The sequence below is a fragment of the Anarhichas minor genome, unplaced genomic scaffold (assembly GCF_050575085.1).
Source record: "Anarhichas minor isolate MPS153535 unplaced genomic scaffold, ASM5057508v1 ptg000021l, whole genome shotgun sequence".
Taxonomy (NCBI): domain Eukaryota; kingdom Metazoa; phylum Chordata; class Actinopteri; order Perciformes; family Anarhichadidae; genus Anarhichas; species Anarhichas minor.
Window position 1 is genome coordinate 9,234,370 of NW_027466467.1, and position 10,976 is coordinate 9,245,345.

The 10,976-nt window shown below is 41.4% G+C and overlaps 2 protein-coding genes across 2 annotated transcripts; one reads left to right on the top strand and one right to left on the bottom strand.

The window, feature by feature from the left end:
- The first annotated feature begins 1,169 nt into the window (after positions 1-1,169).
- LOC142954681 (myosin regulatory light chain 2, ventricular/cardiac muscle isoform) lies at positions 1,170-3,145 on the top strand. The gene is made up of 6 exons (XM_076095849.1): positions 1,170-1,259; positions 1,891-1,966; positions 2,193-2,297; positions 2,416-2,494; positions 2,723-2,771; positions 3,041-3,145. The coding sequence occupies exons 1-6, from the start codon at positions 1,224-1,226 to the stop codon at positions 3,143-3,145; spliced, it is 450 nt and encodes a 149-aa protein (XP_075951964.1). The 5' UTR covers positions 1,170-1,223.
- Positions 3,146-4,593: 1,448 nt separating this feature from the next.
- LOC142955018 (coiled-coil domain-containing protein 63-like) lies at positions 4,594-7,720 on the bottom strand. The gene is made up of 9 exons (XM_076096399.1): positions 7,610-7,720; positions 6,823-6,945; positions 6,010-6,191; positions 5,745-5,929; positions 5,452-5,630; positions 5,300-5,368; positions 4,950-5,112; positions 4,779-4,859; positions 4,594-4,655 (listed from the first exon to the last, which is right to left on the bottom strand). Exons 1-9 carry the CDS (start codon positions 7,718-7,720, stop codon positions 4,594-4,596), a joined length of 1,155 nt encoding a protein of 384 aa, XP_075952514.1.
- Between the last annotated feature and the right edge of the window lie 3,256 nt (positions 7,721-10,976).

Genomic DNA, 10,976 nt, shown 5'->3' on the forward strand with positions numbered 1-10,976 from the left:
TGTAATACATTAGGTTGGGGAAGACTGCATTTGATATCATTTTAAGACATAACTGGATTTAATCCACCCTTTGAATGGTCATTGTTTAGATATACCCAATTTTCAGATAGAGTCTGATCAGATTTCTGAAATTTTTTAGTAGTTCAAAAGTCATACAACTGGTCAGCTGGTGGAAAACCCCATTTCTGCCGTATTGAGAACTATGGTCTTCTGTGACTTTAGCCTATCTGTGGTGGAAGTCTGGCTCAACCTGGGTGGCAATCGCACAATTTTTATATCATTTTCCACAAAGCAGTGTTGAAAACATCCCTTTCATCAAGGTAATGCCACGCCTTTCTACAGTTTAAAACTGGTCTGTGGACAGAGGGCACTTTAAAGTAAATGCTTTAACCTTCTGCTCTTGATATTCGATACCAGTTATTCCAACCTCTTTGTCCAATGTGTGCACATGTGTTTCTTGCGAGCATGCGATACTGTATGCGCTGTATGAAGCATCATTTACCTGTCACTTCCTAAAGAGGACATAGTTTATAAATATCATCCAGTGGAGTTGAGGGTTGGGGGCTACAAAAGGGCGCCCACCATCTCCCCATTGTTCACTGTTATTGTTGGTCTGACCTCCCAGCTGCTCAGCCATGGTAAGTCATTGTGTGTGGGACGCCGTTTGATGGCAAGGACAGATATCGAACATTATTTTTTTGGGGTTCAAGGATGCTTAAATAATTTAACAGTGGACAGATGAGTGCAATCATTTAATACTCTCATCTGTATATTTATATGATTTAAAACTAGATATTTCACAATGTTTTTTGGGAGTAGCTTAATGAGATGAACACCAGGCTGATTTGAAAACTTATCATTGCAAATGTTTCTATTTTTTCTAACTTTTCACCAGACATTGAATGCGTTGCTACATGTACATTTAATGCATCCTAAATAGCACACCGCATATTTTTCAAGGACAAATAATTGCATAAAAGGCCATTGAAATAGGATAATATATCACGTTTATGCATGTGTGTTATTGCCCATAAGCTATTTTCCACCTCTTATAAACAAAATGTTCTGCATGCGAGCCATTTAATTGACGTTGTTTAACATGTAAGCTTTACCTTAATGGCCTTATAGCGTCTGCCTCACCTCTTCTACTTTTTTTGTGCCAAAAGGCCCCCAAGAAAGCCAAGAAGAGGACAGCAGAGGGAGCCAACTCCAATGTGTTCTCCATGTTTGAGCAGGCTCAGATCCAGGAATTTAAAGAGGTGAAAGCTGCTCAATCAATGTTTTTTTCCCCCACTGATTTACATTTGACTGGGAAATGTGGAAATGGTGTATGGATATGCATGTTAGCTCACCATGTCGAGTATTATGATTGAAGTATTTCTGTCTTTAGAAACAAATACACCACAAGGTTTCTATTTCTTCCTACCTCTACGTCCTCCCTCTGTCCTTTTCATTTCCATTGTTCATCAGTGTAGTATGCCCACCTGTCTATTCTTACTGTCCCTGGCTCTGCAGCAGTGAGGCCTGTGGTATGCCGGTATGACGGTCAGTGGCGCCCAGACATCCAGACTGTGTCATCAGTGATTAGGCTTCACATAAACTGCTGGGCATGCCCTGAATGCCAAGCTAAACCTTTTTTGCGGGGGGGGGGGGGGAGTGCGGGGGGGTCACACAAGTTATAAATACTTAACAGTGCTCATCTATGAAGACGGCACACAAGATATTCAAGGAAAGACCGAGAATCTAAAAACCATGTGTGACAGATTGAATTTTGTCTTTCTGTGAAGTGGGCTGGAAGCGTGTGACTGCAATCTGTTTGCAACTCTCACTTTTCAAGGCGGAGAGACTCATTTATGTGTTACTGTATCTTCTTCTGTGTGCTGACCGCAGGCCTTCACCATCATGGACCAGAACAGAGACGGCTTCATCGACAAGAATGATCTGAGGGACACTTTTGCTGCTCTAGGTATGTCAACACCCCCCCCCCCCCCCCCTCCCATGTTCAGTCTTACAAGATGCTGCGAGTTGATTTGCTTTTATTGCAGATAAAAGACCACAGTCTGTGAGGAGTAATCATGAACTACAATGCAAAACTAAGATCAACGACACTCGAGGTCCATGTTTCACTACATGCGCAGCAACTGAATCTGCTCGATCTGATTGTTTCGCATTTTGAATGTTTCATGCCACAGGACGTGTCAATGTGAAACAGGAGGAGATTGACGAGATGCTCAAAGAGGCTCCTGGTCCAATCAACTTCACCATCTTCCTCACCATGTTCGGCGAGAAGCTGAAAGGTAAGGACGTACAGTCTAATAATGAAAATGTATTAAAAAAAAATAAACATATAAGTAATGCGAGTATTAATTTGAGTATGTTTCGAGAACGGTATACTGACTTCTTCAATGTATCTAGGTGCTGATCCAGAGGACACCATCCTCAACGCGTTTAAAGTCTTTGACCCTGAGGGGAAAGGCGTGCTGAGGAAGGACTAGTAAGTGACTTATCACACTCCACTTCTCACACAAAGGCAATTTGCAAATTCATTGCGAGGAGTGTTGTGTAAGCTTTTTCCCCACACAATTCATGACTGCGTCCGAGTCTTGGCGCAATCATTCATCCCAGGCCAACTAATTAATGACGAGCACATTTCCTCCTCGTGTGACAACAGGCCTCGTCACCTCATAGTGTTTTTTCTCTTTTTTTTTTTTTTACTGTTCAGCGTGACACAGATGCTAACAACACAAGCGGACCGATTCTCCCCTGAAGAGGTACATTGTAGTCCTTTTACTCTAATTATCATTATGTGTAAATGCTTTGTGTGTGTGGGTGACTCAAAAGTGCACAGAAGGACGAACGTCATCGTGACGATCGTCTACATCCATTTATTTTTTACAACCCCCCCCCCCCCCCCCCACCCAAAAAAAGCCTCAGTGAATCATCATAACAAGTTTTCATGCATGCTGATTTATTGTTTTTGTGAATCGCTACTAAAGCTCTGAAAAAAACTGATGGTAATATCTGTTTTGTTGTTGGTTAGATGGTGCAGATGTTTGCTGCCTTCCCCCCAGATGTGACAGGGAACCTGGACTACAATAACCTGGTTCACATCATTACCCATGGAGAGGAAAAGGACCAGGAGTAAACTTTTCTGTCAACATCAAATATAAAGTCGGTTTGTTTGCCAGTACATGACATGAAACTGGCCCACTGCCCTTGAAGGAGATATGGACTGTGGTTTATTTATGCATCTTTGTCTCATGCATCTCTGTACAGTAGGATCAAGACAAAATGTTCTCTTCCAAGCCCCCAAAACTGGCAAGCGTCGACATAGTGAGCTCCCTTTCTGCTTTATCCCCAGTATGTTCCCACATTCACTCGAGACTAATTAAATTATTTTCCTAATCATTTTGTACACTCCACTCCACCTAGATATTGTCCTAGAAAGTATCCATTTTTTAGGCCTGTGCATGTTCGTCTAATAAAAGTTTTCAAAGACAGAAAGCCAGAGCTGTCTGATTTTTGACACATTTTATCAAGACGATGAGAGGAAAGAACTGTATAATCAGAACAGAGACTATGCAATAGAGGTCACATTCCTTTGGGTCATCGTATGGAGAGCGCACATCCAAATGTTTGGCTACTGAAACAGAGGGCTTTAGCGAGACAAAGCCCTGATGTTATTTTAGTGCTGTGATGATGTGAGGAGGGGTAATGCTATACTGTGGACAGGCACACAATAGGATGCCACCAAGCGATCCTAACCCGCCCTCAACTACCCCTCTTGCCAGACTTTGGCGGGGTGAAAATCCCCGGTTGTTGACAGCTGGAGGATCCAGGGCAGGGGGGTATCCAGCTTGTCAACCTCAGACTAATGTATTGCCTGCTTTGGAGGACGGGAGATATGAGGGATAAGTGCTTGGATCAGCTCAGACATTTGAGCTCAAGTCATTTGAGCGTCCTGTTTTAACAGTCTCTATAGGAACAGACAGGTTTTACTGCAGGCAGAGTTGGCCATCGTTAACCTCCAGCAGCAACAGATATTGAAAAGCTCTGATAAACCTGTAAACTGTACACTACGTGTTCAGCAACAAACGGCAGACGGCCATAGTTAGTGCCACGCTGGTGAACCTAGTGGAGCATTTAGCAGCTAAAGAGCCAGATATTTCCCTTTAGAAGATAATCGAGACCAAAACAGCACTAAAAGCAGAGCTGATATTGGACTTCATCAGGTGGCCAGAAACATGGCTGCAAATGAATGCTGATTCATTGCTCTGTATCTGCTGTGTCTGCTAACACATTATCCATAACTAGCGAACATGCTATGATGTGTATTCAGCTTGTTGCAGAGTTCCTCTATCCCCAAGTAATGCAGCTTTGATATTGATGCTGTCACACGTCAGATCATTTATTATTGATATAAAAACTCTGCTTCTAATTCTGAATGACAAAATGATTGTTCTGTATGCTACACACAGTAAAGAACCAGGGTGTGATGCTGTGATGAGTTGTTTATTGCCATCTGAAGTGTGTAAGAGGCTGTTGAACTGCAGTGAAGGGAGGAAGGATGTGACTGCACCGCTTTCTGTCTGATCAGGATAACTTGAGCGAGTGTGAAGAAGACTTGGAGCGTGCCGTTTCCCCGACTGCCTCCCCTTATGCAACAAATACAGTTTATGGTTGGACAGGTCTATATAAAAAGGTTATATACAGTATTATGATCAAGGAGAGCATACCACTTATCACACAGTTTAGGTGTGATAAATCAAGTTTCATACCTGGTAGCAAGTCAAAGTTAGCCAACGGCGTGTTCGGATGAGCCTGGATCAGCAGGTTACCAATAGTCTCCTCAAGGATACCTGAAGGAGAGAGAAGGTGACAACAGGTGTGTTGAAATGTGAAAAATGTACATTCAGGTCCAGGTTTAGGAGGTCAAGAAAGTCACCTACTGATAAAGTGTGCAACGTTGTCAGAATTGATGACGACAGCTTCTTGCGTTATCTCCTCGAAAAGGCCACTGATGGCAGTCATCAGCTGGTCCAGAGTCCTCTGAACCTCAGCGCACTGCTTCTCCAGGGACTCTGACAGACAACTATACGTCTCCAACTCAGACTACAGCACAGAGAGACAGGAGAGAGAAAGACAATGCATGCTAGATCTAGTTTTAAAGAACCGAGGGCATCTGATCTTTGTATAAGTTCTAAAAACAGTTAATTCGGCATTAAGAGACATAATGCCGAATTAATAATGCCACTGTACTGTTTTGTGTGACCAGGTAGGTCAGACAGTAGAGACTCACCTCTAGATCTTTAACTTGGCTGTCCTCATCGTGTACTCTGTTCTCTTCTTCCAGGGACAGGATATCACTCTGAGAGAGAAACGTGTGCGTATAAATAAAACTTACTCTAGGTTAACTATGTCTACGAGCATGTTAAGAGGATATGCACATGCCTTCAACTGCTCTGTTTTGTTCTTCAACATGCTCCTTTTGCAATGCAGCTCGTTGATGTATCTGAAATAAGCCATATTCTCCTGCTCATCCTGGGTAGTCATGAGGTCTATCTGACGCAGGTCTCTCTCTCTGGCGACCTCCAGTAGCGCCCTGTGTGCCTCCACGCGCTGCTGCTTCTCTGTAACAATGAAATAAAGGATACAGACTAGATTATGTCTAAAAGATGTGAAATTGTATCTGCTTTAGGGAAAGATGAAGACTGTTTAAGCCTTAATCAAGAGTAATAATATACTTCTCTTCTTTGAGTCTTCATCTTCTTCCAAAGGAAGGAATTCCTGGTGTTTCGTCTCGATGAAAGTCAGCAGTTTGGTATCTTGGGTGATGAGCCTCTCCATCTCTCTCCTTCTCTCGAGAAACTGCGCTGTCTCCACCTTGATGCACTCCTTCGCTTTCAACATTTTGGTCTCGGCCATTGACCTGTAGCGCAACACAAACACACGTCTAGTTTCTTTTTGTCCCGCTGAAGTTTCCCACATGCACTCAAACACATGAATTACCTGTCGTTGAAAGCGAGGACGACCCTCTCGCCCAGTTTCTCTGTGGTGTTTTTCTGTGCAGCCAACTGTCTGTCGAATTTCGCATCGATTTTGCACAAAATGCTTTTCTGCTGCAGCAGGACGGCGATGTCTTGGCGATACTCCATGTTGCTGCACATCAACTCATCAAACTTAACGGTGTACTACAGAAGAAGAGGGAAGAAATAGAGTTGAGGTTAAAATCTGGGACTTTTCATAGACTTGAGAATTTCAAATTTGTGTAAAAGTCAAGACTGTGAGGGTGTCAGTTTAAAAGTAGGGCTTGTAATAAAGGAACAGTTTGACTTTTTGGTGGGAATATGCTTATTCTCCTTACCAAGAAGATTAATACCACTCTCATAATGGTCCGTTAAATATAAGTCTACGGCCAGCAGTCTATTAGCTTAGCTTAGCACAAAGACTGGAAACATGTGGAAACAGCCCGCCTAGCTCAGTCTTTAGATAACAAACCTCCACCCACTAGCGCCTCTAAGGCTAACTAACATATTAACTGTGGTGTTACATGGAGTTGCTGGACTATTTCTTGGTGGGGTGCAGTGACCTCCTGGAGAAGTCATTACTCCCTGTGCTTTCAGTCTCTATGCTAAACTAAGCTGTCTCTTGGGTGTAGCTGAATATTTAAAGGCCATGATTGATGTGTGGTATCCATCGTCTTATCAATCTCTCGACAAGAAAGCAGATAAGTGTGTCTCCCAAAATTACTGGTTAATTGGGTGAAGCTTACATTGTAGCATTGCTGTGTGTAAAAAGCAGTGTTTATTTTAGGATCAGTACCTGTTTGAGTTGGTTTTCTAAGATGTGGATGCGCTTTATGTAGCGTCTGCCTTTCCCTTGGTGTTTCAGGATGCCACCTGGTGGTGTTAACTTCTCTTGGATCTTGCTCTCGAACACAGCTATCTGGAGCCACACAGGAAATAACACTCAATACATACAATGATCTCTGTAGCTTTACAGACAATGACACCTTTCCTTTTTTTGTTGGCTGTAGCACACTGGATTTGAAACGAAACACGGACTATGAATTTAAAGTGCTGACTTTCAGCTTTAAGGGTGCTTGAACAGTGAAGACACTGCAACCCTGACAATACACAGTCTCCCGCAGTATTTGAACAGTGCAGCTCTATAATGGGGCTATAACTTATCCTCTACAATTCCTACACTGTGTGTAAATATATTAAAAGTAAAGTTGAAAGTCAACTCCTTCATTGCCATTGTTTCATTTCCAATCCAATGTGCTGTTAGCTAAATGAATGACAACATAGAATGATTTGGTTGAAATTTAAACCAGCTGACCATACTGTATCTGATTGAATAATACAATAGTATGTACCTTACAAAACATACTAGTACACTACATTCAACCTCTATTACTGGTACTCTACTACTGCACATACTAGTGCTACTACTACTTAGTACAACATATGCATATCATGTCATAATCGCAACAAAAACAGAGATAAAAATAATCTCATCTGCAACAGGAATAGAAATACACTAAGTTATAACAATTAGATAAAAGTGAAACACACATTAAAACAGAATAGATGTCCGTCTATTTTACCTCCTTATCCAGAGAGGCCACACGAGCCTTCTGCTGGCTGATCAGCTTTTCATATCGATCATTTTCCTCCTTCATGCTGTTGTATTGCTCCTTTAAAAGATCTGCTGCCATTTTTAAATCAAAAACCTTGACAAGATTTGGGGTAAAGTTAGTGACACACGGAAGTACCTTGGCAAATAATCACAGACAGTTTGGGCAGTAACAATGAAATGTTTTTCTGTAGGTTGCAGCATTAATCGGTTTTGAACATAAACATTCAAAAATAATTTGTTTATGTTCAATGTTGAAGTCTCCAGACCATATGAGTAACAGAATAACAATAATATTATGTTTTAAAATTGTCAAGATCACGTTGGAACTGAAATAGAAATATAGCCACTTTATTAAAACATGCAAAAGTGGATATAGGTGGTGTGGCGCTCTGAAACTAAAACTGAATTGGAGCACCCCCTAGCTGCCACTGAGGAGAATTAAGATGAAATAAATCAAACGGGCCAACTGAATAGGCATCCATAATGATAGACAGGGCTGCAGTGATCACATAGCAATATTAACATGATAGTTTCCACAGAAATCTTGTTGAGATGACATAATACACATAAAAACCTCTGTAAAGCCTTGATAAGGTCCCTATAATCTCACTGCTGAGCACCATTGACTGTAAATCCCTGTAGGAATATTATAGGAATATTACACCAATCAATGATCAGGGGAAGCATTTCAGTGTGCTGAGGTTGCAATTAACTCGTTCTCACAGAGGTCTGTATTGAGATGTAACACAGCTCTTAAGTGGCATTAAGTCTATACCCACCACTGTGAAATAACGGATACATTTTCTGTGAGAGCTGTCGATTTGTGCCGAGTGCGTGTTCAGAGGGGGCCCGTAAACGGGTTAGGTGTCGGTTCTTTCCTCATTCTTTCGAGTGGGGTATAGGTGTACTATATGGAGAGTATTGTTTTCAGTGTTGTTTTTACTTAAATTTATTTTTGTCTTAAAATGACAAAGACATTGGAAGAGGTCTTTAAAGCAAAAATACTTTGTCCCTTTCTATTTGAATTTACAGGCATTTAGGGCCAGTTAATGTCCTGACATCCTTTGAACAGACTGTCTTCACACTCACAGAGCATTGTATACAGTATGCTGGTCATCTTTGACTGCCATTAGGTCAAACTCAGTTGGCCCATACAGCAACATATACATATGGGTTCAGAGGTTGAGTGACTTAATTTGAAGATATCTCAAATATTGCATAAATGGCTGTGAATGGTCTACGAAGTCAGTTTGTACCATTTGTTTGTAAATAAACTGTTGGCCCTCCAGCACTGAGCTTCAAACATCCAAGGACTCAATTTTCTGGAAGTTCAGCATCTCTGTAGCTGTGCACACTGTGAGTTATTGTGGAATTACACACTTGATAACCGTGATTTAAAAAAACATGTGTTAAGATTGAAATCATTGTGTTAATTTTAGAGCAGTAATTGTATTAATATTATCAGCCTCCTGTTTATGTTCGTCTAGGCGTTTTGCCGTCCTTCACTTCTTTCAACAAGCAACTTTAAACTTAAAGGATATTGGTTAAGTAAGAGTCTTTATACGGAGAATGGGTCGAAATTAAAAACAATGCATTTTTGTAATGAGGTGAAACCAATAACGTGATATTCATCACAGTGGTTGCTGCAGGGCTGAAAAGAGGCAATTAGCTCTTTTCTATTCTATTATAATTGCATCTTGTCTGGTTGGTTAAGTGTTTTGTCATGTGTGGGATATCTTAACAGATTTGAGTAAAATTGGCCAACGGGCCAAGAGAGATCTGATTACTATTTGGTGTGGCTGGAGACCATGTGGACCATTTACAAAGCATGTTACATTTATGCTCATTACTCCTGAACCGACAAAGTAAAACAAAATTAATTTTCCTGCTTGATTCCTTAATTTAATCTTTTAGTTTACACCATTACGAATTTTTTTATTTGCTCTTTCTAAAGTACATATAGTCAAATCTTATAGATGCATGAACTATTTGAATGCCACATTTTTGATTGACATTGAAGTTGTGGCAACTTTTGAACGTGCCGTTGCAAGCAAATTTGTAAGACAGGTGCAACTCCTGGTAATGCTGCAAAATGTTGATGGCATTTCACCTACAGACTGCACTATGGCAACAGAATATATTCAACATTCATAACTTCTTGGGCAAAGATAGTTGATTGATGAAAAATAACTGCATACACATTAAAGTATTTTTCATTTTGCTATATTTATCATTTTTCTTTTCTGCAACGTCAACCTCATCTGGGTCTCTTCTCTGGCTCACTCCCAGACTGCACATACTCCATGGTCTCCCTGCTCCAGTAGCGCCTCCTCCATCCCGGGATGAAGAGCCTGACAAACCTTTTCCACAACGAAGGTCTGTGGGGTTCACTCACAAAGTTCTGCTCCTCCCAGATGCTAGAGCTATCATGGCTCTGCCGCCCATCCTCGACATTTTCAAGCAGGACATCCAACTTCTGCAGCTCAGCGGAGCTCTGAACTGCTTCCGCCTGAGATTCCTTGTTATCTGTTTGAGGGATTTCATTCTGCAAGTCTTTGTCGGCAAATTCTGTAGCCGTAGATATTTCAGAGCCACTGCTGGTGACCCGAGCCTCTGTCTCTTCAGACATGTTGTCATTTCTTAAGCGAGGGGCCTTCTGGATGAGGAACTTGTTTGTCTGGTGGAAGGACTCCACATCTCCAGGGATGGTGCTTTGCTCCTGGGATATCTCCCCTTTTGTTGTTTCGGGGACACTGGTGGTGTCCAGTGTGTCCAGGGCCATCAGGTCTTTCCTCCTCCTGATGGAGTCCTCGATGGTTTTGAGAAGAGATTCAAAATCTGTAGTTTTCTCCATTTTCTAATTGTTATCGAGAAGGTTTTGTGACAAACACTGCCGGTTGCTGGAGTTATTCTGTGTTTGGATAGGAAGGCTGTTCTATACTGTTGTTCTTGAACAGAACAGTTTACTGTCAGGTTGCATGACCTTTCTTGGGCTACCCTGAGCATAAGGAGGACCTGGAACTGGGCCAAACAGCCTCATGATCGATTTGGGTGAAGAAAGTGTGTTCACTTGGCTTGAACTCAATGTGGGTTGCATAGAATGATCTCGTAGTAATGATGATTAGCTGCAACAAGATAAGACTGTATCGCTGCCAGGCAGGGGGAGCGACAAAAGAAGAAAGGAAACGATAAAGATCTAATTGAATTAAATAAATAAAATATTTTTTCAAAGAAATTTGAGAAATTACATTTTAAAGCTATATACATTATACACATCCATATGCTGTACATTACAATTCCTTAGGCTATATCAATTAATCCACACATGCATGTGC

Bases quoted from the DNA above. Each gene is read 5' to 3' on its own strand.
- LOC142955018 (XM_076096399.1), bottom strand. From the start codon at position 7,720: ATGGCAGCAGATCTTTTAAAGGAGCAATACAACAGCATGAAGGAGGAA. The intron at 6,946-7,609 runs GTAAAATAGACG...GTGTGGCTCCAG, and splicing joins TGGCCTCTCTGGATAAGGAG to ATAGCTGTGTTCGAGAGCAA. The intron at 5,369-5,451 runs GCATGTGCATAT...TTTCTCTCTCAG, and splicing joins ACAAAACAGAGCAGTTGAAG to AGTGATATCCTGTCCCTGGA.
- LOC142954681 (XM_076095849.1), top strand. From the start codon at position 1,224: ATGTTTGAGCAGGCTCAGATCCAGGAATTTAAAGAG. The intron at 1,260-1,890 runs GTGAAAGCTGCT...TGCTGACCGCAG, and splicing joins AGATCCAGGAATTTAAAGAG to GCCTTCACCATCATGGACCA. The intron at 2,298-2,415 runs GTAAGGACGTAC...CAATGTATCTAG, and splicing joins GTTCGGCGAGAAGCTGAAAG to GTGCTGATCCAGAGGACACC.